The sequence below is a fragment of the Petromyzon marinus genome, unplaced genomic scaffold (assembly GCF_048934315.1).
Source record: "Petromyzon marinus isolate PM22_M1 ecotype Great Lakes invasive population unplaced genomic scaffold, UKy_Petmar_22M1.pri1.0 PM_Scaffold_135, whole genome shotgun sequence".
In the NCBI taxonomy this organism is placed as follows: domain Eukaryota; kingdom Metazoa; phylum Chordata; class Hyperoartia; order Petromyzontiformes; family Petromyzontidae; genus Petromyzon; species Petromyzon marinus.
The window spans coordinates 223,662-250,009 of record NW_027423097.1 but is presented as its reverse complement, the minus strand read 5'-3'; the positions used below and the strand labels follow the sequence as shown (position 1 = coordinate 250,009).

The 26,348-nt window shown below is 60.5% G+C and overlaps 2 protein-coding genes across 2 annotated transcripts in view; both read right to left on the bottom strand.

The window, feature by feature from the left end:
* Positions 1–384: 384 nt before the first annotated feature.
* LOC142922659 (uncharacterized) lies at positions 385–21,644 on the bottom strand. Its single transcript, XM_076063494.1, has 10 exons — positions 21,352–21,644; positions 19,862–20,087; positions 17,508–17,954; positions 13,884–14,079; positions 12,149–12,634; positions 9,416–9,502; positions 9,179–9,289; positions 7,689–7,856; positions 3,141–3,240; positions 385–766 (listed from the first exon to the last, which is right to left on the bottom strand). The coding sequence occupies exons 2-10, from the start codon at positions 19,874–19,876 to the stop codon at positions 505–507; spliced, it is 1,872 nt and encodes a 623-aa protein (XP_075919609.1). The 5' UTR covers positions 19,877–20,087; positions 21,352–21,644; the 3' UTR covers positions 385–504.
* A 1,950-nt stretch (positions 21,645–23,594) lies between these two features.
* Positions 23,595–26,348, bottom strand: part of LOC142922655 (dmX-like protein 1) — a 43,515-nt gene continuing 40,761 nt past the window's right edge. The window contains exon 13 of the mRNA XM_076063489.1: positions 23,595–24,331. Within this exon, the coding sequence (XP_075919604.1) occupies positions 23,595–24,331 (737 nt within the window). The remainder of the gene's footprint in view (positions 24,332–26,348) is intronic.

The following is a 26,348-nucleotide window of genomic DNA, read 5'->3' as shown; positions in this document are numbered from 1 at the left end:
TGGGTGGTGGGTGGGTGGTTGGTGGGTGGGTGGTTGGTGGGTGGTTAGTGGGGGGCACCCCCCCACCTCTATCGTGTCGTGCAGCGAGCCAGCCAATAGGAAGAAGGCTGCAGCGTGAGTGAATCTCTGCTTCCCCAGCAGGGCGTAGGTGTTGGTGGGTGGGTGGTTGGTGGGTGGTTAGTGGGTGGTTAGTGGGTGGGTGGTTAGTGGGTGGGTGGTTCGTGGGTGGTTAGTGGGTGGGTGGTTAGTGGGTGGGTGGTTGGTGGGTGGGTGGTTGGTGGGTGGTTGGTGGGTGGTTAGTGGGTGGGTGGTGGTGGGTGGGTGGTGGGTGGTTAGTGGGTGGGTGGTTAGTGGGTGGGTGGTTGGTGGGTGGGTGGTGGGTGGTTAGTGGGGGGCACCCCCCCCACCTCTATCGTGTCGTGCAGCGAACCAGCCAATAGGAAGAAGGCTGCAGCGTGAGTGAATCTCTGCTTCCCCAGCAGGGCGTAGGTGGTGGGTGGGTGGTTAGTGGGTGGGTGGTGGGTGGTTAGTGGGTGGGTGGTTAGTGGGTGGGTGGTGGGTGGTTAGTGGGTGGGTGGTTAGTGGGGGGCACCCCCCCACCTCTATTGTGTCGTGCAGCGAGCCAGCCAATAGGAAGAAGGCTGCAGCGTGAGTGAATCTCTGCTTCCCCAGCAGCGCGTAGGCGTTGGTGAGTGCAGCACGACGCCATCGCTCCTCGCCAAAGTTGTTGCTGAAGAAGGAAGTCATCTTGACGTCGCCACGAGACCTGCAACCACACGCACGCAGAGACGCCCGCTCGCTCGCTCAGCAACTCGCTCAGCCACTCATTCAACCACTCAGCCACTCAACCACTCAGCCACTCACTCACTCACTCAGCCACTCACTCACTCACCACTCACTCAACCACTCACTCACTCAACCACTCAGCCACTCAACCACTCACTCAACCACTCAGCCACTCACTCAACCACTCACTCAGCCACTCACTCACTCAGCAACTCACTCACTCAACCACTCAGCAACTCACTCACACAGCCACTCACTCAGCCACTCACTCACACAGCCACTCACTCACCACTCACTCAACCACTCAGCCACTCACTCACTCAGCAACTCACTCACTCAGCAACTCACTTACTCAGCAACTCACTCACTCAAACACTCAGCCACTCACTCAGCCACTCACTCACTCAGCCACTCACTCAGCAACTCACTCAGCCACTCACTCACTCACCCACCCACTCACTCAGCAACTCACTCAGCCACTCACTCAGCCACCCACTCAGCCACTCACCCACCCACTCACTCAGCAACTCACTCACTCAGCCACTCACTCAGCCACTCACTCAGCCACTCACTCACTCAACTACTCACTCAACCACTCAGCCACTCACTCAGCCACTCACTCACTCAACCACTCAGCCACTCATCAACTCGCTCAGCCACTCACTCACACAGCCACTCAGCAACTCACTCACTCAGCCACTCACTCACACACCCACTCACTCACTCAACCACTCACTCACTCAGCCACTCACTCACTCAACCACTCAGCCACTCAGCAACTCGCTCAGCCACTCACTCACACAGCCACTCAGCAACTCACTCAGCCACTCACTCACTCACTCAGCCACTCACTCACTCAGCAACTCGCTCACTCACACAGCAACTCACTCACTCAACCACTCACTCACTCAGCCACTCACTCACTCACTCAACCACTCACTCACTCAGTCACTCACTCACACAGCCACTCACTCACTCAACCACTCACTCACTCAGCCACTCACTCAGCCACTCACTCAGCCACTCACTAACTCAGCCACTCACTCACTCAGCAACTCACTCACTCAGCCACTTGCTCGCTCAGCCACTCACCCACTCAGCCACTCACTCAGCCACTCACTCACTCAGCCACTCACTCACTACTCACTCACTCAGCCACTCACTCACTCAGCCACTCACTCACTCAGCCACTCACTCAACCACTCACTCACTCAGTCACTCACTCAGCCACTCACTCAGCCACTCACTCAGCAACTCACTCACTCAGCCACTCACTCACCCAGCCAATCACTCAGCCACCCACTCACTCAGCCACCCACTCACTCAGCCACTCACTAAGCCATGCACTCACTCAGCCAATCACTCAGCCACTCACTCAGCCATTCACTCAGCCACTCACTCACTCAGCCACTCACTCACCCACTCACCCACTCACCACCACTCACCACCCACTCACTCACTCAGCCACCCACTCACCACCCACTCACTCACTCACCACCCACTCACTCACTCACCACCCACTCACCACCCCACTCACTCAGCCACTCACCACCCACTCACTCACTCACCACCCACTCACCACCCACTCACTCACTCAGCCACCCACTCACCACCCACTCACTCACTCACCACCCACTCACTCACTCACCACCCACTCACCACCCACTCACTCAGCCACTCACCACCCACTCACTCACTCACCACCCACTCACTCACTCACCACCCACTCACCACCCACTCACTCACTCAGCCACCCACTCACCACCCACTCACTCACTCACCACCCACTCACTCACTCACCACCCACTCACCACCCACTCACTCAGCCACTCACCACCCACTCACTCACTCACCACCCACTCACCACCCACTCACTCACTCACCACCCACTCACTCACTCACCACCCACTCACCACCCACTCACTCAGCCACTCACCACCCACTCACTCACTCACCACCCACTCACTCACTCACCACCCACTCACCACCCACTCACTCACCACCCACCCACCCAGCCCCCCACCCCCGTCACCTGAAGAGTCCCCACAGCACCCCTCAGCCCCCCACTCACCACCCACTCACTCACTCAGCCCCCCACCCACTCAGCCCCCCACCCACCCAGCCCCCCACCCACCAGCCACCCACCCAGCCCCCCACCCCCATCACCTGAAGAGTCCCCACAGCACCCCTCAGCCCCCCACTCACCACCCACCCAGCCCCCCACTCACCAGCCCCCCACTCAGCCCCCCACCCCCGCCACCTGAAGAGTCTCCATAGCACCCCTCACACCCACCCACTCACTCACTCAGCCCCCCACCCACCAGCCCCCCCACCCAGCCCCCCGCCCCCGTCACCTGAAGAGCCCCCACAGGACCCCCTTCTTGTGCAGGGCGAGGTAGAAGAGGGCAGCGTCCAGGGGGTCTCCACGCTGCTGGAACGCCGCCTTGGCGACCTGGGACACACACGGTGGGTGGGTGGGTGGGGTAGGTGGGGGGGTGGGTGGGGGGGTGGGTGGGTGCGTGGGGGGGTGAGTGGGTGGGTGGGTAGGCGGGGGGGTGAGTGGGTGGGTGGGTGGGGGGGTGAGTGAGTGGGTGGGTGGGTGAGTGGGTGAGTGAGTGAGTGTGTGAGTGGGTGCGTGAGTGAGTGAGTGGGTGGGTGGGTAGGTGGGTGAGTGAGTGGGTGAGTGAGTTGATGAGTGAGTGAGTGAGTGGATGAGTGAGTGAGTGAGTGGACGAGTGAGTGAGTGAGTGGATGAATGAGTGAGTGAGTGGATGAGTGAGTGGATGAGTGAGTGAGTGGATGAGTGGGTGGGTGAGTGAGTGGGTGAGTGGGTGAGTGGATGAGTGAGTGAGTCAGTGGATGAGTGAGTGGATGAGTGAGTGAGTCAGTGGATGAGTGAGTGGATGAGTGAGTGAGTGGATGAGTGAGTGAGTGGATGAGTGAGTGGATGAGTAAGTGGATGAGTGAGTGGATGAGTGAGTGAGTGGATGAGTGAGTGAGTGGATGAGTGAGTGAGTCAGTGGATGAGTGAGTGGATGAGTGAGTGGATGAGTGAGTGGATGAGTGAGTGGATGATTGAGTGAGTGGATGAGTGAGTGAGTGAGTGGAAGAGTGAGTGAGTGGATGAGTGAGTGAGTGGGTGGGTGAGTGGATGAGTGAGTGAGTGGGTGAGTGAGTGGATGAGTGAGTGGGTGAGTGGATGAGTGAGTGGATGAGTAAGTGGATGAGTGAGTGAGTAGATGAGTGAGTGAGTGGCTGAGTGAGTGAGTGAGTTGCTGAGTGAGTGAGTGGATGAGTGAGTGAGTGGATGAGTGAGTGAGTGGATGAGTGAGTGGATGAGTGAGTGAGTGGATGAGTGAGTGAGTGGATGAGTGAGTGAGTGAGTGGATGAGTGAGTGAGTGAGTGGATGAGTGAGTGAGTGGATGAGTGAGTGGGTGAGTGAATGAGTGGATGAGTGAGTGAGTGAGTAAGTGGATGAGTGAGTGAGTGAGTGGATGAGTTAGTGAGTGAGTAAGTGGATGAGTGAGTGAGTGGATGAGTGAGTGAGTGGATGAATAAGTGAGTAAGTGGATGAGTGAGAGAGTGAGTGGATGAGTGAGTGAGTGGATGAGTGAGTGGATGAGTGAGTGAGTGGATGAGTGAGTGAGTAGATGAGTGAGTGAGTGAGTGGATGAGTGAGTGCGTGGATGAGTGAGTGAGTGGATGAGTGAGTGAGTGAGTGGATGAGTGAGTGAGTGAGTGGATGAGTGAGTGAGTGGATGAGTGAGTGAGTGGACTGGATGAGTGAGTGGGTGAGTGAATGAGTGGATGAGTGAGTGAGTGAGTAAGTGGATGAGTGAGTGAGTGGATGAATAAGTGAGTAAGTGGATGAGTGAGAGAGTGAGTGGATGAGTGAGTGAGTGGATGAGTGAGTGGATGAGTGAGTGAGTGGATGAGTGGATGAGAGAGTGAGTGGCTGAGTGAGTGAGTGGATGAGTGAGAGAGTGGATGAGTGGATGAGTGAGTGAGTGGATGAGTGAGTGAGTGGATGAGTGAGTGAGTGGATGAGTGAGTGGATGAGTGAGTGAGTGGATGAGTGAGTGGATGAGTGAGTGGATGAGTGAGTGAGTGGATGAGTGAGTGAGTGGATGAGTGAGTGAGTGAGTGGATGAGTGAGTGAGTGAGTGGATGAGTGAGTAAGTGGATGAGTGAGTGGATGAGTGGATGAGGTGAGTGAGTGGATGAGTGAGTGAGTGGATGAGTGAATGGATGAGTAAGTGGATGAGTGGATGAGTGAGTGGATGAGTGAGTGAGTGGATGAGTGAGAGAGTGAGTGGATGAGTGAGTGAGTGGATGAGTGAGTGGATGAGTGAGTGAGTGGATGAGTGGATGAGTGAGTGGCTGAGTGAGTGAGTGAGTTGCTGAGTGAGTGAGTGGCTGAGTGAGTGAGTGGCTGAGTGAGTGAGTGAGTTGCTGAGTGAGTGAGTGGCTGAGTGAGTGAGTGGATGAGTGAGTGGATGAGTGGATGAGTGAGTGAGTGGATGAGTGAGTGAGTGGATGAGTGAGTGGATGAGTGAGTGGATGAGTGAGTGAGTGGATGAGTGGATGAGTGAGTGGATGAGTGAGTGAGTGGATGAGTGAGAGAGTGAGTGGATGAGTGAGTGAGTGGATGAGTGAGTGGATGAGTGAGTGGATGAGTGAGTGAGTGGATGAGTGGATGAGTGAGTGGCTGAGTGAGTGAGTGAGTTGCTGAGTGAGTGAGTGGATGAGTGAGTGAGTGGATGAGTGAGTGAGTGGATGAATGAGTGAGTGGATGAGTGAGTGGATGAGTGAGTGAGTGGATGAGTGAGTGGATGAGTGAGTGAGTGGATGAGTGAGAGAGTGGATGGATGAGTGAGTGAGTGGATGAATAAGTGAGTAAGTGGATGAGTGAGTGGATGAGTGAGTGGATGAGTGAGTGAGTGGATGAGTGAGTGAGTGGATGAGTGAGTGAGTGGATGAGTGAGTGAGTGGATGAGTGAGTGAGTGGATGAGTGAGTGAGTGGGTGAGTGAGTGAGTGGATGAGTGAGTGAGTAAGTGAGTGAGTGAGTGAGTGGATGAGTGAGTGGGTGAGTGAGTGGATGAGTGAGTGGATGAGTGAGTGGATGAGTGAGTGAGTGGATGAGTGAGTGAGTGGATGAGTGAGTGAGTGGATGAGTGAGTGAGTGGATGAGTGAGTGAGTGGATGAGTGAGTGAGTGAGTGGATGAGTAAGTGGATGAGTGAGTGGATGAGTGAGAGAAGTAAGTGGATGAGTGAGTGAGTGGATGAGTGAGTGAGTGGATGAGTGAGTGAGTGGATGAGTGAGTGAGTGAGTGGATGAGTGAGTGAGTGGATGAGTGAGTGGGTGAGTGAATGAGTGGATGAGTGAGTGAGTGAGTGAGTGGATGAGTGAGTGAGTGGATGAGTGAGTGGATGAGTGAGTGAGTGGATGAGTGAGAGAGTGGATGGATGAGTGAGTGAGTGGATGAATAAGTGAGTAAGTGGATGAGTGAGTGGATGAGTGAGTGGATGAGTGAGTGAGTGGATGAGTGAGTGAGTGGATGAGTGAGTGAGTGGATGAGTGAGTGAGTGGATGAGTGAGTGAGTGGATGAGTGAGTGAGTGGGTGAGTGAGTGGTGGATGAGTGAGTGAGTGGATGAGTGAGTGAGTGGATGAGTGAGTGAGTGGATGAGTGAGTGAGTGGGTGAGTGAGTGAGTGGATGAGTGAGTGAGTAAGTGAGTGAGTGAGTGAGTGGATGAGTGAGTGGGTGAGTGAGTGGATGAGTGAGTGGATGAGTGAGTGGATGAGTGAGTGAGTGGATGAGTGAGTGAGTGGATGAGTGAGTGAGTGGATGAGTGAGTGAGTGGATGAGTGAGTGAGTAAGTGAGTGAGTGAGTGAGTGGATGAGTGAGTGGGTGAGTGAGTGGATGAGTGAGTGGATGAGTGAGTGGATGAGTGAGTGAGTGGATGAGTGAGTGAGTGGATGAGTGAGTGAGTGGATGAGTGAGTGAGTGGATGAGTGAGTGAGTGGATGAGTGAGTGAGTGAGTGGATGAGTAAGTGGATGAGTGAGTGGATGAGTGAGAGAGTAAGTGGATGAGTGAGTGAGTGGATGAGTGAGTGAGTGGATGAGTGAGTGAGTGGATGAGTGAGTGAGTGAGTGGATGAGTGAGTGAGTGGATGAGTGAGTGGGTGAGTGAATGAGTGGATGAGTGAGTGAGTGAGTAAGTGGATGAGTGAGTGAGTGAGTGGATGAGTGAGTGAGTGGATGAGTGAGTGAGTGAGTGGATGAGTGAGTGAGTGGATGGGCGAGTGTGTGAGTGGATGAGTGAGTGAGTGAGTGGATGAGTGAGTGGATGAGTGAGTGAGTCAGTGGATGAGTGAGTGGATGAGTGAGTGGATGAGTGAGTGAGTGAGTGGATGAGTGAGTGAGTAAGTGAGTGGATGAGTGAGTGGATGAGTGAGTAAGTGGATGAGTGAGTGGATGAATAAGTGAGTAAGTGGATGAGTGAGTGGATGAGTGGGTGAGTGAGTGAGTGGATGAATGAGTGAGTGAGTGGATGAGTGAGTGGATGAGTGGGTGAGTGAGTGGATGAATGAGTGAGTGAGTGGATGAGTGAGTGGATGAGTGGGTGAGTGAGTGGATGAATGAGTGAGTGGAGGGCTGAGTGGATGAGTGAGTGAGTGGATGAATGAGTGAGTGAGTGGATGGGTGAGTAAGTGGATGAGTGAGTGGATGAGTGAGTGGATGAGTGAGTGGATGAGTGAGTGAGTGGATGAGTGGATGAGTGAGTGAGTGAGTGGATGAGTGACTGAGTGGATGAATGAGTGAGTGAGTGAGCGAGTGAGCGAGAATCCGACCCGTGGCCCTCCCGCTCCCCCAGCGAGTGCGGCCTCCCCTTCTCCACGGCCCTCCGGAGCGTGTTGAGGTTGCGCAACCACCAGCCCGCGCCCATCGCCTTCAGGTGAGCCCACTGGGCAGTTCCGGCCATCACGCCCGGCACCATCAGCAGCAGCTCCTCCTCCGCCTCCGAGTGGAAGGCCCAGGCAAAGTAGCACGTGGACAGGCCTGGGGGGAGGGGAGGGGAGGAGGGGGAGGGGGGGGGGAGGGGGGGGAGGGGTGAGTGTGGGGAGGGTGGGTGAGTGGGGGGTGGGTGAGTGGGTGTGGGTGGGTGAGTGAGTGGGTGAGTGAGTGGGTTAGTGGGTGAGTGAGTGGGTCAGTGAGTGAGTGGGTGGGTGAGTGAGTGAATGGGTGGGTGGGTGAGTGAATGGGTGGGTGGGTGAGTGAGTGGGTGAGTGGGTGGGTGGGTGAGTGAGTGAGTGGGTGAGTGAGTGAGTGGGTGAGTGAGTGAGTGAGTGGGTGAGTGGCGGGTGGGTGGTTGGGTGAGTGTGTGGGTGGGTGGGTGAATGGGTGGGTGGGTGAGTGAGTGAGTGGGTGAGTGAGTGAGTGGGTGGGTGAGTGGGTGAGTGGGTGAGTGAGTGAGTGGGTGGGTGAGTGGGTGAGTGAGTGAGTGGGTGGGTGAGTGGGTGAGTGCGTGAGTGAGTGGGTGAGTGGGTGAGTGAGTGAGTGAGTGGGTGAGTGAGTGGGTGGGTGGGTGAGTGGGTGAGTGAGTGAGTGGATGAGTGGGTGGGTGGGTGAGTGAGTGGGTGGGTGGGTGAGTGGGTAAGTGAGTGGGTGAGTGAGTGGGTGAGTGTGTGAGTGAGTGGGTGGAGTGGGTGAGTGGGTGAGTGAGTGGATGAGTGGGTGGGTGGGTGAGTGAGTGGGTGGGTGGGTGAGTGGGGTGTGGGTGGGTGAGTGGGTGAGTGGCGGGTGGGTGGGTGGGTGAGTGGGTGGGTGGGTGGATGAATGGGTGGGTGAGTGAGTGGGTGAGTGGGTGGGTGGGTGAGTGGGTGGATGGGTGGGTGGGTGAGTGAGTGAGTAAGTGGGTGAGTGAGTGAGTGGGTGAGTGGGTGGGTGGGTGAGTGGGTGGGTGGGTGAGTGAGTGACTGAGTAGGTGAGTGAGTGAGTGGGTGAGTGAGTGGGTGAGTGAGTGGGTGGGTGAGTGAGTGAGTGGGTGAGTGAGTGGGTGTGTGAGTGAGTGGGTAGGTGAGTGGGTGAGTGAGTGAGTGAGTGGATGAGTGAGTGAGCGGGTGAGCGGGTGAGCGAGCGGGCAAGGTGAGTGAGTGAGTGGGTGAGTGAGTGAGTGGGTGAGCGGGTGAGTGAGCGGGTGAGTGAGTGGGTGAGTGGGTGAGTGAGTGGGTGTTTGAGTGACTGAGTGAGTGGATGAGTGTGTGAGTGAGTGGGTGTTTGAGTGACTGAGTGACTGAGTGGGTGAGTGACTGAGCGGGTGAGCGGGTGAGCTGGTGAGCTGGTGAGCTGGTGAGCGAGCGGGCAAGGTGAGTGCCACTCACCCTGGTGAAGCAGCTGGGTGCGGTAGACGGGAGGGAGTGAGGTGAGCAGGCAGAGGTGGAGCCTCATCGCAAGCAGGAACCTCACCCCACACTCGTCCAGTGCCTCACCACCTGCTCACCACCACACACAGACACAACGGTGTCCACCACCACCACCACCGCCTGTGACAGGAGGGGGTGGGGGTGAGTGGGGGGGTGAGTGGGGGGGGTGAGTGGGGGCGGGGGGGGGGGGCTCACCGGTTGCCATGGAAGCGTAGCCCCCACCCCCGGCACCTCCCCCCAGTGCCAGGCCGTCGGCGTCGCTCAGTGAGCTGGGGGCGGAGCCTGCGGTAGCCACGGTTACAGCCATAGCAACAGCCATAGCAACAGCCATGGTTACAGTCATGGCTACAGTCATAGCAACAGTCATGGCTACAGTCATAGCAACAGCCATAGCAACAGTAATGGCTATAGTCATAGAAACTGTCATGGCTACAGTCATAGCAACAGCCATAGCAACAGCCATAGCAACAGCCATGGTTACAGTCATGGCTACAGTCATAGCAACAGTCATGGCTACAGTCATAGCAACAGCCATAGCAACAGTCATGGCAACAGTCATGGCAACAGCCATCGCAACAGCCATAGCAACAGTCATGGCTACAGTCATAGCGACAGTCATGGCTACAGTCATAGCAACAGTCATGGCTACAGTCATAGCAACAGTCATGGCTACAGTCATGGCTACAGTCATAGCAACAGCCATCGCAACAGCCATAGCAACAGTCATGGCTACAGTCATAGCGACAGTCATGGCTACAGTCATAGCAACAGTCATGGCTACAGTCATAGCAACAGCCATAGCAACAGTCATGGCAACAGCCATAGCGACAGTCATGGCAACAGTCATAGCAACAGTCATGGCTACAGTCATAGCAACAGCCATAGCAACAGCCATAGCAACAGTCATGGCAACAGCCATCGCAACAGCCATAGCAACAGTCATGGCTACAGTCATAGCGACAGTCATGGCTACAGTCATAGCAACAGTCATGGCTACAGTCATAGCAACAGCCATAGCAACAGTCATGGCAACAGCCATAGCGACAGTCATGGCAACAGTCATAGCAACAGTCATGGCTACAGTCATAGCAACAGCCATAGCAACAGCCATAGCAACAGTCATGGCAACAGCCATAGCGACAGTCATGGCTACAGTCATAGCAACAGCCATAGCAACAGTCATGGCAACAGCCATAGCGACAGTCATAGCGACAGTCATGGCAACAGTCATAGCAACAGTCATGGCTACAGTCATGGCTACAGTCATAGCAACAGCCATAGCAACATTCATGGCCACAGTAACGGCTACAGCCACTCACTCCAATAGCCACAGATACTCAGTCACCCGATCACTCATCCCACCCATCCACTCACCACCCACCCTTCTCACTCACCACCCACCCACCCCACCCACCCCACCCACCTCACCCACCCACCAAACCTCAATAACTCACCCACCCACTCACCACCCACCCCACCCACCCCACCCACCCCACCCACCTCACCCACCCACCAAACCTCAATAACTCACCCACCCACTCACAACCCATCCACCTCACACCCCCCCCACCCAGCCCCCCACCCACGTTACTCACCCACCTCACCCACCCACCCACCACTCACCTCACCCCACTCACCTCACCCACCCACCACCTCACCCACCCACTCACCTCACCCATCCACCTCACCCCACTCACCTCAACCACCTCACTCACCCACCCACCAACACACTCACTCCCCCGCAACCACTCCCCCCACGTTACTCACCCACTCATCCCATCCACCCACCAACACACTCACCCACTCACCCACGCCACTCACCCACTCATCCCACCCACCCACCCACCAACACACTCACCCACTCACCCACCCACCAACACACTCACCCACTCATCCCACCCACCCACCCACCAACACACTCACCCACTCACCCACGTCACTCACCCACTCATCCCACCCACCCACCCACCCACCAACACACCCACTCATCCCACCCACCCACCCACCAACACACTCACCCACTCACCCACCCACCCACCAACACACTCACCCACTCATTCCACCCACCCACCAACACACTCACCCACTCACCCACGTTACTCACCCACTCATCCCACCCACCCACCCACCAACACACCCACCCACTCACCTCACCCATCCACCTCACCCCACTCACCTCAACCACCTCACTCACCCACCCACCAACACACTCACTCCCCCGCAACCCACTCCCCCCACGTTACTCACCCACTCATCCCATCCACCCACCAACACACTCACCCACTCACCCACGCCACTCACCCACTCATCCCACCCACCCACCCACCAACACACTCACCCACTCACCCACCCACCAACACACTCACCCACTCATCCCACCCACCCACCCACCCACCAACACACTCACCCACTCACCCACGTCACTCACCCACTCATCCCACCCACCCACCCACCAACACACCCACTCATCCCACCCACCCACCCACCAACACACTCACCCACTCACCCACCCACCCACCAACACACTCACCCACTCATCCCACCCACCCACCAACACACTCACCCACTCACCCACGTCACTCACCCACTCATCCCACCCACCCACCAACACACTCACCCACTCACCCACGTCACTCACCCACTCATCCCACCCACCCACCCACCAACACACCCACTCATCCCACCCACTCACCCACCTCACTCACCCACTCATCCCACCCACCCACCCACCAACACACTCACCCACTCACCTCACCCCACTCACCTCACCCACCCACCCACCAACACACTCACCAACACACTCACCCACTCATCCCACCCACCCACCAACACACTCACCCACTCACCTCACCCCACTCACCTCACCCACCCACCCCACCCCACACCCACACCCACCCACCCTCCCACCCACCCCACCCTCCCACCCACCGGCCAGCCCGCGCCCACCCACGGCGTGCGTGCCGGTGCCTGCGACCGTATCGGCGAGGGCCAGCAGGCACATCTGCTCCAGGCTGGAGAGGCCTGGCAGGCTGGAGTGGACCAGGTGGGCCGAGAGGACCCTGGCGAGCTCGGGCCCGAAGTGTCCGGGGCCTCGAGACGACGGGCGGGGCCGGCGGCGGCGGGGGCGGTGGCGGCGGGGGCGGTGGAGGCGGGAGGCGGCGGAGGCGGTGGAGGCGGTGGAGGCTCCGCCGCCGACAAAGTCGTCGTCCAAGGCGGGCGGCTCCAGCGCCGCGGGGGAGGCGAAGAGGGAGGCGTAGCCGCCGCCACCACCACCACCACCACCACCGTGGCCACCACCACCACCGTAGCCACCGTAGCCACCACCACCACCACCACCGTGGCCACCACCACCACCAACACCGTAGCCACCACCACCACCACCACCACCGTAGCCACCGCCGTAGCCACCGCGGTCTTCGTCGTGGTGGGTGGAGGGGGTGGATGGGTCGCGCGAGGCGGGGCGGGCGGAGGGACGGGCGGACAGAGAGACAGGTGGACAGAGAGACAGGCGGACAGAGAGACAGGTGGACAGACAGACAGAGAAACAGAGAGACAGGCGGACAGAGAGACAGGTGGACAGAGAGACAGGCGGACAGAGAGACAGGTGGACAGAGAGACAGGCGGACAGAGAGACAGGCGGACAGAGAGACAGGTGGACAGAGAGACAGGTGGACAGAGAGACAGGCAGACAGAGAGACAGGTGGACAGAGAGACAGACAGACAGAGAGAGAGACAGGCGGACAGAGAGACAGGCGGACAGAGAGACAGGTGGACAGAGAGACAGGTGGACAGAGAGACAGGTGGACAGAGAGACGGACAGAGAGAGAGACAGGCGGACAGAGAGACAGGTGGACAGAGAGAAAGGTGGACAGAGAGAAAGGTGGACAGAGAGACAGGTGGACAGAGAGACAGGTGGACAGAGAGACAGGTGGACAGAGAGACAGGTGGACAGAGAGACAGGTGGACAGAGAGACAGGTGGACAGAGAGACAGGTGGACAGAGAGACAGGCGGAGAGACGGAGAGACAGGTGGACAGGTGGACAGAGAGACGGAGAGAGAGACGGACAGACAGGCAGATGGATGGGCGGGCGGACAGACAAAGAGACGGGTTTTAGACTGGCGTTACGTACGCGCTTTAAACAAAAAACCACCACCACTGCCACATCCATCACCGCCACCACCACCGTCACCACCACCACCGCCACCACCGCCACCACCACCACCACCACCATCACCATCACCACCACCACCACCACCGCTACCACCACCACCACCGCCGCCACCACCGCCACCACCACCACCATCACCATCACCGCCACCACCACCACCATCACCATCACCGCCACAACCACCACCACCGCTACCACCACCGCCACTACCGCCACCTCCACCACCTCCATCACCCCCACCACCACTACCACTACCACCTCCACCACCACCACCACCACAACCACCACCACCACCACAACCACCACCTCCATCACCGCCACCACCACCATGGCCACCGCCACCACCGCCACCACCACTACCACCTCCATTACCACCACCATCACCATCACCACCACCACCACCACCGCCATCACCATCACCACCACCACCACCACCGCCATCACCACCACCACCACCATCACTCGTGCGTCTCTACAACGGCCCCGGAACTGACCCCTGTCTCGGGCCTCCCCAGAGGTGGGGGGCCCCGGGGCACGAGGCCCGGCTTGGGGGGGCCCCGGGGGACGAGGCCCGGCTTGGGGGGGCCCCGGGGGACGAGGCCCGGCGTCCGTGGCATCGGCGGCCAGGAGGGCGTAGAGCGGCAGCGGAGGCACGGAGTCAATACGCGCGTACTCCACACACGGGGAGGCCTTGACACACACACACATACATACACACACAGTCACATACATACAGTCATACACACACACATACACACACACACATACACACATTCACACACACACAGTCACATACACACACACAGTCACACACACAGTCACACACACACACATACACACACACACATACACAGTCACACACACACACATACACACACACACATACACAGTCACATACATACAGTCATACACACACACATACACACAGTCACACACACAGTCACACACACACACACAGTCACACAGTCACATACACACACACACAGTCACATACACACAGTCACACACACACACATACACACAGACACACACACACAGTCACATACATACAGTCATACACACACACATACACACAGTCACACACACAACAACAACAACAACCGCCATTCGCCACTAAGTGGCGGTGACGTCACCACGACGCTTGTGCCAGGCTATGTGCACCCTGAGGCCACGTGAAGTGTCGAACGCCCGCTGGCAGGAGGTCACGGGGCAGACCCAGGTGCCACGGGTCGACTGACTGAGATGACTGGCTGATGCACCACCTGTGCCCCCTACTGTGCCAACCTGCTGTGCTTTAGCCACCCGGCGCTCCGCTCGCTGTTGTGAGCGTCGCTCCTCCGCCCTCCGTTGTTGTTGGAGGGCGACTACCTCCAACTGCCCAGTAGCATCCTTCACGAGCCTCCTCCACAGAGGTCGATCTTGACACCGCTGGTACCGGTCATCGGCAAGTCCACTCAGCTCCACGTCCTCCTGTACCACGTCACTCCATCTCTTCTCTAGCCCGTGCCGCGCCCGCTTAGCCCCCTCAATCCGGCCAAAAAAAAACTGTTTGGGCATGCGGTGGCTGGGCATGCGGGCTACATGACCCAGCCATCGCAGCCTTGCCTGCCGGAGGAGCTCACCGATGGGACCTTGCCCAGATCTTTCAAGGATTTGTGAGCTCCTCACACAATCCAGTCTGGTTAAACCCAGGATGGATCGTAGGCAGGCCAGCCTAAAATGTTTCTAACCGGCGAAGATGTTCCATTAGGGGGGTCCACGTTTCGCAAGCGTAGAGAAGGGAGGGAATGACCGTGGCCGAGAAGACCTGAAGCTTAGTGCGGAGCGACAGACCAGGTAGCTTCCACACAGCGTTACGCAACCGATGAAAAGATATTACCGCTCGACTGATTCGGAGTGAGACCTCTGCTGTTAAACTGGAGCCGGTCATAAGCACCTTGCCCTGGTATGGGAAACTCTCCACTCTCTCCACAACTGCCCCATCACCGATCGGGAGTTGTGGGGGTGGAGTGTCCGATGGTACAAAATACCCAGGCAGGTGCTTAGTTTTGGTGGGGCTGATGGTAAGGCCCCACCTCTTAGTGGCACGCTCCAGTCTCAGCAGCAGCGTCTCCAACTCCTCCTCTGACTGAGCAGCTATTACCAAATCATCAGCATACATAACGTGGTTGAGCAATAGGGAGCCATCCCTTCACCGCACCCGGGCATCGATCAGCCTCCCATTATATCTGTACCATATGGAGATTCCCCCGGTACAGCTATTGAAGGCTTCACGAACTACGTGGTCAAAATAGATGTTAAATAATGTGGGAGCCAGAGGACATCCCTGTCGCACCCCAAGGTGTACAGGGAATGGCACACACACACACACCCACACACGCACACACACAACAACAACAGCCATTCGCCACTAAGTGGCGGTGACGTCACCACGACGCTTGTGCCAGGCCATGTGCACCCTGAGGCCACGTGAAGTGTCGAACGCCCGCTGGCAGGAGGTCACGGGGCAGACCCAGGTGCCACGGGTCGACTGACTGTGATGACTGGCTGGTGCACCACCTGTGCCCCCTACTGTGCCAACCCGCTGTGCTTTAGCCACCCGGCGCTCCGCTCGTTGTTGTGAGCCTCGCTCCTCCGCCCTCCATGGTTGTTGGAGGGCGACTACCTCCAACTGCCCAGTAGCGTCCTTCACGAGCCTCCTCCACAGAGGCCGATCTTGACACCGCTGGTACCAGTCATCGGCAAGTCCACTCAGCTCCACGTCCTCCTGTCCCACATCACTCCATCTCTTCTCTAGCCCGTGCCGCGCCCGTTTAGCCCCCTCGATCCGGCCGGACCAAAAGCTGTTTGGGCATGCGGTGGCTGGGCACGCGGGCTACATGACCCAGCCATCGCAGCCTTGCCCGCCGGAGGAGCTCACCGACGGGACCTTGCCCAGATCTTTCGAGGATTTGTGAGCTCCTCACACAATCCAGCCTGGTTAAATCCAGAGGAGGAGGTGGCGGAGGGAGGGAGGGAGGAGGGGGGAAGGAGGAGGGAGGAAGGAGGTGGTGGTGGTGGTGATGATAGTGGTGCAGGTTATCATTGGAGACTCACAGCCATTAAAACCTGTGGATCTCAGGGCAGACGCGGGCAAAGGACGGCCCAACGGGGCTTTTTAATCCGGCCTGCCGAACCTGTCCAAGTAATAATATTATTATTAAATTAAATTTTACCTTTCTCTCCTGTAATGCCCCCATTTCCCCATTAGATGGCGCACTTTGACCGGGAGTCACGACTTGTTTTTATATTTCATTAGACCTCCTTTGCCTGTACCAAAATGTAACAAAAGGGTTTTTCCACTTTTTACTGTTGGCAGAACAAAAGCTGAAAAACCCTGTTGTTATTATTATTATAATATTGGTACCGGCAAAAGGAGGTCTAATGATGATGTAGATGCTCACCCCGAGCCCTCGCTACTTCGACAGCGGCATTGTCTTTGAGCTGTGGTGACGTCCTTTTGGGGAGTCATCATCTGGTCGAGCACCAATTGGGTCGAGGCTCACGCAAAAGCCGTCCCTTGGCGTGGGCCAATCAGTTTCAAGGACATCGCATCAATTATTATAGTGTGTGTGTTTTATATTATCATAGTGTGTGTGTGTTTTTTGTTTTGCATTTTGACTGCAAGTATTGTTGTTAATGCAGTAAACATGAATCATTGTTAAAATATGGTTTCAGTTTTGTTGTCAGAAGAAAGAGGAAAAACCCTGTTGTTATTATTATTATATTTACGTTTTTGTATGGTTCATGTTTGTGCAATTTGTTAAATTGCCTCGCAAACAAACGCTGTGCTACCTGTCAAGAGGCCAAAATCCTTTCACGCAATGATTTTTAACGCGTCATTCATGTATTTAGTTCCACACAAACACTCCGTCCGTCCGTTTCCTGGCCCGGCCCCGTCTGTCAAATCTTAGAACCCCATTGTGGCGCGCGAGTCAAAAACAATCTGCCCGCCCCTGATCTCAGGGTGATGATGATCGAGGTGATGATGACGATGACGACGATGACGGTGACGGCAGCGATCGTGGCGACTTGCAGTCTAAACCGCGTCTCAGGGGTCCGAGTCCGGGTCACCTCACCGACTTTCCCGCCGCCGCTCCCCCGGCGCTGCCCGCCGACCGCAGGCAACGTCCCGTCGCTCCGGGCCCCCCCGGGCCCCCCGGGCCCCCCGCCGCCGCCGCCGCCGGCCCCCCTCCCGCGGCTGGCCCCCCCCGCTCCTCCCCGCGCGGCCCGGCCGTCGTGGAGCCGCTCACGCTGATGGTCCGCGTGCGCGAGAGGTGGCGCCGCTTCCGCCTCCATGCCTCCGCCTCGGCGGCCGCCCCCCCCGCGGCGATCGCCCTGACGCCCTCCTCCGACTCCTCGTCGCCGCCGCCGCCCTCCTCCTCCTCCTCCTCCTCGTCGTCGTCCTCCTCCTCGTCGTCGTCGCCGCCGTCGTCGCCGCCGTCCTCCGGATCGCCCCCGACGAGGGCCACGTCGCCCGCGATGCACTTCACCAGGTGGGCGAGGATGGCCTTGGTGCGGCGGACCTAGCGGCGGTGGCGGCGTGGACACGGTCAGTGTCATCGGCCTGGACATAAGTCTAAACCCCCTCGGCCTAGCCCCGGACCCTCGGCCTAACCCCTCGGCCTAGCCTCGGGCCCTCAGCCTAATCCTCGGCCTAGCCCGGACCCTCGGCCTAGACCCTCGGCCTAGCCCCGGACCCTCGGCCTAATCCTCGGCCTAGCCCGGACCCTCGGCCTAGACCCTCGGCCTAGCCCCGGACCCTCGGCCTAGCCCCGCCCCTAGACCTAACCCTCGGCCTAGCCCCGCCCCTAGACCTAACCCTCGGCCTAGCCCCGCCCCTAGATCTAACCCTCGGCCTAGCCCCGCCCCTAGACCTAACCCTCGGCCTAGCCCTGACCCTCGGCCTAGCCCGGACCCTAAGCCTAACCCTCGGCCTAGCCCGGACCCTCGGCCTAGCCCGGACCCTCGGCCTAGCCCCATCCCGAAGCCTAACCCTCGGCCTAGCCTGGACCCTCGGCCTAGCCTGGACCCTCGGCCTAGCCCCATCCCTAGACCTACCCCTCGGCCTAGCCCCGCCCCTAGACCTAACCCTCGGCCTAGCCCAAACCCTCGGCCTAGCCCCGTCCCTAGACCTAACCTTCGGCCTAGCCCCGTCCCGAGACCTACCCCTCGGCCTAGCCCAGACCCTCGGCCTAGCCCCGCCCCTAGACCTAACCCTCGGCCTAGCCTGGACCCTCGACCTAGCCCCGCCCCTAGACCTAACCCTCGGCCTAGCCCCGCCCCTAGACCTAACCCTCGGCCTAGCCCCGCCCCTAGACCTAACCCTCGGCCTAGCCCCGCCCCTAGACCTAACCCTCGGCCTAGCCCTGACCCTCGGCCTAGCCCGGACCCTAAGCCTAACCCTCGGCCTAGCCCGGACCCTCGGCCTAGCCCGGACCCTCGGCCTAGCCCCATCCCTAAGCCTAACCCTCGGCCTAGCCTGGACCCTCGGCCTAGCCTGGACCCTCGGCCTAGCCCCATCCCTAGACCTACCCCTCGGCCTAGCCCCGCCCCTAGACCTAACCCTTGGCCTAGCCCAAACCCTCGGCCTAGCCCCGCCCCTAGACCTAACCCTCAGCCTAGCCTGGACCCTCGGCCTAGCCCCGTCGCTAGACCTAACCCTCGGCCTAGCCCCGTCCCTAGACCTAACCCTCGGCCTAGCCCCGTCCCGAGACCTACCCCTCGGCCTAGCCCCGTCCCTAAGCCTAACCCTCGGCCTAGTCTGGACCCTCGGCCTAGCCCCATCCCTAAGCCTAACCCTCGGCCTAGCCCCATCCCTAGACCTACTCCTCGGCCTAGCCCCATCCCTAAGCCTAACCCTCGGCCTAGCCCAGACCCTCGGCCTAGCCCCGTCCCTAGACCTAACCTTCGGCCTAGCCCCGTCCCGAGACCTACCCCTCGGCCTAGCCCCGTCCCTAAGCCTAATCCTTGACCTAGCCTGGACCCTCGGCCTAGCCCCGTCCCTAGACCTATCCCTCGGCCTAGCCCCGCCCCTAGACCTACTCCTCGGCCTAGCCCCATCCCTAAGCCTAACCCTCGGCCTAGCCCCATCCCTAGACCTACTCCTCGGCCTAGCCCCATCCCTAAGCCTAACCCTCGGCGTAGCCCAGACCCTCGGCCTAGCCCCGTCCCTAGACCTACTCCTCGGCCTAGCCCGGACCCTCGGCCTAGCCCCATCCCTAAACTTAACACTCGGCCTAACCTAACCCCTAACCTAACCCCTAACCTAACCCCCAACGTAACCCTAACCCCGAACCTAACCCTAACCATCGGCCTAACCCTAACCCTAACCTAACCCCCGCCTTGTGAAACGGTCAAACCAGCGAGCGAGCGGCTGAGCGAGTAGCCGAGCGAGCGGCCCCCACCACCTCGGCCTCGCCGGTGCGCTCACCTTGCCGAGGTCCATCAGCTCGAGCAGCTGGCTCGGGTGGTACTGGGGCAGCGTCGGCGAGAGGGTTCGCGCCACCTCGAATATCCCCGGGTCTCCCGCCGTGCCCCCCGCTGACAACGACGGGTAGGAGTAGGAGGAGGCGGAGGAGGAGGCGGCGGAGGCGGCGGAGGCGGCCAGGCAGGACGACGACGGAGGGCACGGCGGGGCCTTCCCCCCGTCCGCGCGACTGGGGTGACGGGGAACATTTCGAACGGGACGGCGGGGGCCGATTTTAAAAAAAAAACGTCGAGCGTGAACGTGTCGCGTCCAGCGAAAACGAGCGGCTTACAACGCTGCCGGCTCAGCAGCGGCCGCGCTGCCAAGGGGGACGGCCGAGGCGTTTCGGAGAAATCTCGTCCTGTTCCGTCCTGTGAGCCAATCAGCTGCGAAGGACCAGGAGAGGGGGCTATGTACGCAGACGAATTAAAATGCCAAGGCAGTCAAACCCCTTATTGGTGGGCTTTCCTTATTACAGATCGATTCAGACATATTGGTCACGCCGTGGACTTTTTGAATCTCAACGTTCAGCCTACTCACCCACTCACTCACCACCCACTCACTCACCCATTCAACTCACTCATCCACTCACTCACCCACCCCACCCACCTCACTCACTCACCCATTCAACTCACTCATCCACTCACCCACCCACCCACCCACTCCCACCACTCACTCACCCATTCAACTCACTCATCCACTCACTCACCCACCCACTCACTCACCTCACCCACCCACCAACTCACTCACTCATCCACCAACCCACCCACCCACTCACCCACCAACTCACTCACTCATCCACCAACCCACTCACCCACTCACTCACCCACACACTCACTCACCCACCCACTCACCTCACCAACCCACTCACTCACCCACCCACTCACTCACTTACCCATCCACCAACCCACTCACCCACTCACTCACCCACACACTCACTCACCCACCCACTCACCTCACCAACCCACTCACTCACCAACCCACTCACTCACCCACCCACCTACCCACCCACCCACCAACTCACCCATCCACTCACTCACTTACCCATCCACCAACCCACTCACCCACTCACTCACTCACTCACCCCACCCCACCAACCCCCTCACTCACACCACCACCCACTCACCCACCAACTCACCCACTCACTCACTCAACCCATTCACTCACTCATCCACTCACCCACCCACCCACCCACTCATCCACCGGAACGGCACACAGTGCGGGGTTTGGGTGGCCAGCGCCACGCCCGCCCCCCCAACCCCCCCGGCCGCCTTTGCCTCCCCAGTGGCGATGTTCGCTGCAACACCGCACCGCCGGGTGCTCGTTTGAGGCCGAGTCGACCTAGGGGGTGGCCCAGGTGCCGCTTCAGATAACCGCCACCGGCGGTGTCGGCCAGCGAGCCCCGGAGCGGGTCGAACCTCGTGCCGGGGGGCCGACCGCTTACGCCGACTTACCGACTGTCCTGCCGTTCCTCGGAAGGTCCCCGCCGACCGCACGGCAACGCCGGCACCGCCGGCACCGCCGGCACCGCCGGCACCGCCGCGGCCGCGAGGCCGGGCGCTCCACTGCGAGTAGACGTTGAGTTCCGAGCCGGTGCCCGCCACCAGCACGCCGTCGCGCAGCCAAGAGAGGCACGCGGGCCGAGGGGAGCTGCCGCGGCCGAGCCCGGACGAGCCCCCGACGCGGAACGCCCGCAGCAACACCCAGCGTGACGTCGCGCCTTGGCGGACGCTGCCGCCGATGGGCATCGTCACCGCGTCTCCCGCCGACGCCGATGCCGCCGACGCCGATGCCGCCGACGCCGATGCCCGCCGCCGACGCCGGCACCGCCGTGCAGGAGGAAGGCGCCGGGAGGGATTGGCGGCCGTACATGTAGATGTTGGGTCCGACGCCCACGGTGAGGATGTGAGCGCCGTCTTCCTTGGAGACCCAGTCCAGGTGATCAGCGGCTGTGGCGGCGGTGGGTGGTGGTGGTGGTGGTGGTGGGTGGGGGGTGGGTGGGGGGGAGGGAGGGAGGGAAGGGGGAGAGAGGGAAGGGGAGGGGGGGCAGAGGGAGAGGAGGAGGGAGGGAGGGTGGAGGGGAGAGGGAGGGGAGGGAGGCAGGGGGAGGGAGGCAGGGGGAGGGAGGAGAGGGAGGGGGGAGGGAGGGAGGGGGGGAGGGGAGGGAGGGGTGGAGGGAGAGAGAGGGGATGGAGGGAGAGAGGGGGAGGGAGGGAGGGAAGGGAGAGAGAGGGAGAGGGGGGAGGAGAGGGGGCAGAGGAGAGGAGAGGGAGGGAGGGTGGAGGGAGAGAGGGAGGGAGGTAGAGGGGGAGGGGAGGGAGGCAGGGGGGAGGGAGGAGAGGGAGGGGGGGAGGGAGGGAGGGGGGGAGGGAGGGAGGGGTGGAGGGAGAGAGAGGGAGGGGGGATGGAGGGAGAGAGGGGGAGGGAGGGAGGGAGGAAGACACCACACACTAACACAACAAAGACAAAGATCCCCCGTGTAGCCTTAACAGAATGTTGGGGCAAGTGTTGTTAGCGAGCACCTACGAAGACCGGCACTGTGACACACGCACAACAGCTATTCGCCACTAAGTGGCGGTGACATCACCACGACGTCTGTGCCAGGCTAGGTGCACATTGAGGCCACGGGAAGTGTCCAACGCCTGCCGGCAGGAGGTCACACGGCAGGCCCAGCAGGTGCCATGGGTTGTCTGCTGCTGTGCCAGGCTAGGTGCAGGAGGAGGAGGTCACGGGGCAGACCCAGCAGGTGCAATGAGTTGTACTGCTGTGCCAGGCTAGGTGCAGGAGGAGGTCACGGGACAGACCCAGCAGGTGCCACGGGTCGACCGACTGAGATGACTGGCTGATGCACCACCTGTGCCCCCTACTGTGCCAACTCGCTACGTTTTAGCCACCCGGCGCTCCGCTCGTTGTTGTGAGCGTTGCTCCTCCGCCCTCCGTTGTTGCTGTTGGAGGGGCGACTGCCTCCGACCGCTCAGTAGCCTCATGGTGCACCTAGCCTGGCACTGCACAGCAGCAGCAGCGTCCTTCACGAGCCTCCTCCTCCACAGAGGCCGATCTTGACACCGCTGGTACCGCTCATCGGCAAGTCCACTCAGCTCCACGTCCTCCTGTACCACATCACTCCATCTCTTCTCTAGACCGTGCCGCGCCCGCTTAGCCCCCTCGATCCGGCCAAACAAAAGCTGTTTCGGCATGCGGTTGCTGGGCATGCGGGCTACATGACCCAGCCAACGCAGCCTTGCCCGCCGGAGGAGCTCACCGATGGGACCCTGCCCCAGATCTTTCAAGGATTTGTGTGAGCTCTTCACGCAATCCGGCCTGGTTAAACCCAAGGTGGATCGTAGGCAGGCCTGCTGGTCAGGGGCCAGCCTCAACGATCGAGAACCGGCGAGGACGTTCCATGAGCGAGGGGACGGGGGTCCACGTTTCAGCAAGCGCAGAGAAGGGACGACGGCAGACACGACCGTGGCCGAGAAGGCCCGAGGCTGTGACGCAACGCCCCCACCACCACCACCGCCACCACCACCACCACCACCGCCCTCACCACCACCACAACCACCACCGCCACCACCACCACCACCGCCACCGCCCCCGCCACCGCTACCACCACCACCACCGCCACCACCACCACCAACCACCGCCCTCACCACCACCACCACTACCACCACCACCACCGCCACCACCACCACCGCCCTCACCGCCACTCACCACCACCGCAACTCACCACACTGCCGCGCCCGGACCGCGCCGCCTTCGCTCCCACGTCCGTGGACTCCCCGTCCAGCCGGAGGGCGATGGTCTGCTCCACGACCCACTCGCTCCCGCCGGTCGACTCGCACTCGAACAGCGTCACGCTGACCACCTCCTCATCCACCTCCTCATCCACCTCCTCATCCACCTCCTCCTCCCCCCGCCCCTCGTCGCCCTCCCCGTCGGCCACCCCCTTGGCGGCGGTGTAGGCCAGGGCCAGCCGGCCCGTGTACGAGCAGCCGAGGGCCCGCGGCAGGCCCGGGACGTGGACGCGGCCGCTCTGCGGGCCGGCCGGCTCGTCGTCGCAGCTGACCAGGGGCCACTCCTCCCAGGCGTAGCGGTGGCTGCCGTGGATCTCCTCCGCCTCCTCATCCTCCTCCTCATCCTCCTCATCCTCCTCATCATCCTCATCATCCTCCGGCTCCGGCTCCGGCGCCGCAGCCGCCTCATCTTCTCCGCGGCCGTGGCGACCGGAGGAGGAGGAGGAGGAGGAGGCGGAGGAGGAGGCGGAGGAGGAGGAGGAGGAGGAGGAGGCGGTGGGCGAGGGGGCGGCGGCGGTGCCGCCGGGCGCCGAGCGGGCCGCTCGGCAGCGCCAGAAGAGGGCCGAGCCGTCGGAGCAGGCGGTGAGGAGCAGGTAGGGGGCCAGGCACACCGGGTAGATGGACGACGAGCTGAGGTGGCCTGACAACAACGCACGCGCGGAAGGGCTCGCGGGCACGCTCGCCGCCGGCGTCGGCGAGCGCCGACGTCACCAACACCGTCACCAACACCGTCACCAACACCGTCACCAACAACAACGTCACCAACACCGTCACCAACACCACCGTCACCAACAACAACGTCACCAACACCGTCACCAACACCACCGTCACCAACAACAACGTCACCAACACCGTCACCAACAACGTCACCAACACCGTCACCACCACCAACGTCGTCACCAACATCAACGTCACCAACACCAACGTCACCAACACCGTCACAAACACCAACGTCACCAACACCGTCACCAACACCGTCACCAACAACAACGTCACCAACGTCACCAACGCCGTCACCAACAACGTCACCAACACCGTCACCAACACCACCGTCACCAACACCAACGTCACCAACACCGTCACCAACATCAACACCGTCACCACCACCAACGTCACCAACGTCACCAACACCGTCACCAACACCAACGTCGCCACCGCCACCAACGTCACCACCACCACCAACGTCACCAACACCAACGTCACCAACACCAACAACGTCACCAACACCACCAACGTCACCAACACCACCAACGTCACCAACACCACCAACGTCACCAACACCAACAACGTCACCAACACCACCAACGTCACCAACACCAACAACGTCACCAACACCACCAACGTCGTCACCAACAACGTCACCAACAACAACGTCGTCACCGCCACCAACATCACCACCACGACCAACGTTACCACCACCAACGTCACCACCAACATCACCACCACCAACGTCACCAACACCACTACCAACGTCGTCACCACCAATGTCACCACCAACGTCACCAACACCAACGTCACCACCACCACCGTGCGGCTCTGTCCCTGCGTCTCCCCCTGTCTCCCCCCGTGTCTCCCCCCGTGTCTCCCCCCGTGTCTCCCCCCCGTGTCTCCCCCCGTGTCTCCCCCCCGTGTCTCTCCCCCGCGTCTCCCCCGTGTCTCCCCCCCGCGTCTCCCCCCGTGTCTCCCCCGTGTCTCCCCCCGTGTCTCTCCCCACGCGTCTCCCCCCGCGTCTCCCCCCGCGTCTCTCCCCGTGTCTCCCCCCAGTCTCTCTCCCCCGGGTCTCTCCCCATCTCCCCACGTGTCTCTCCCAGTGTCTCCCCCCGTGTCTCCCCCCATCTCCCCCCGTGTCTCCCCCGTGTCTCCCCCCGTGTCTCCCCCGTGTCTCACCCCGTGTCTCCCCCTTGTCTCCCCCCTTGTCTCCCCCCGTGTCTCCCCCGTGTCTCCCCCCGTGTCTCCCCTGTCTCTCCCCCCTGTGTCTCCCCCGTGTCTCCCCCCGTGTCTCCCCCCATCTCCCCCCGTGTCTCCCCCGTGTCTCCCCCCGTGTCTCCCCCGTGTCTCACCCCGTGTCTCCCCCTTGTCTCCCCCCTTGTCTCCCCCCGTGTCTCCCCCGTGTCTCCCCCCGTGTCTCCCCTGTCTCTCCCCCCTGTGTCTCCCCCGTGTCTCCCCCCGTGTCTCCCCCCGTGTCTCCCCCGTGTCTCCCCTCCGTGTCTCCCCCCCGTGTCTCCCCCCGTGTCTCCCCCCCGTGTCTCCTCCGTGTCTCCCCCGTCTCTCCCCCCGTCTCTCCCCCTTGTCTCCCCCGCGTCTCCCCCCGTGTCTCCCCCCATCTCCCCCCGTGTCTCCCCCGTGTCTCCCCCTTGTCTCCCCCCGTGTCTCCCCCGTGTCTCCCCCGTGTCTCCCCCCCGTGTCTCCCCCGTGTCTCCCCCCGTGTCTCCCCCGTGTCTCCCCCCATCTCCCCCCGTGTCTCCCCCGTGTCTCCCCCGTGTCTCCCCCCGTGTCTCCCCCCGTGTCTCCCCCGTGTCTCCCCCCGTGTCTCCCCCCGTGTCTCCCCCATCTCCCCCCGTGTCTCCCCCTTGTCTCCCCCCCGTGTCTCCCCCGTGTCTCCCCCGTCTCTCCCCCCGTGTCTCCCCCGTGTCTCCCCCGTGTCTCCCCCCCGTGTC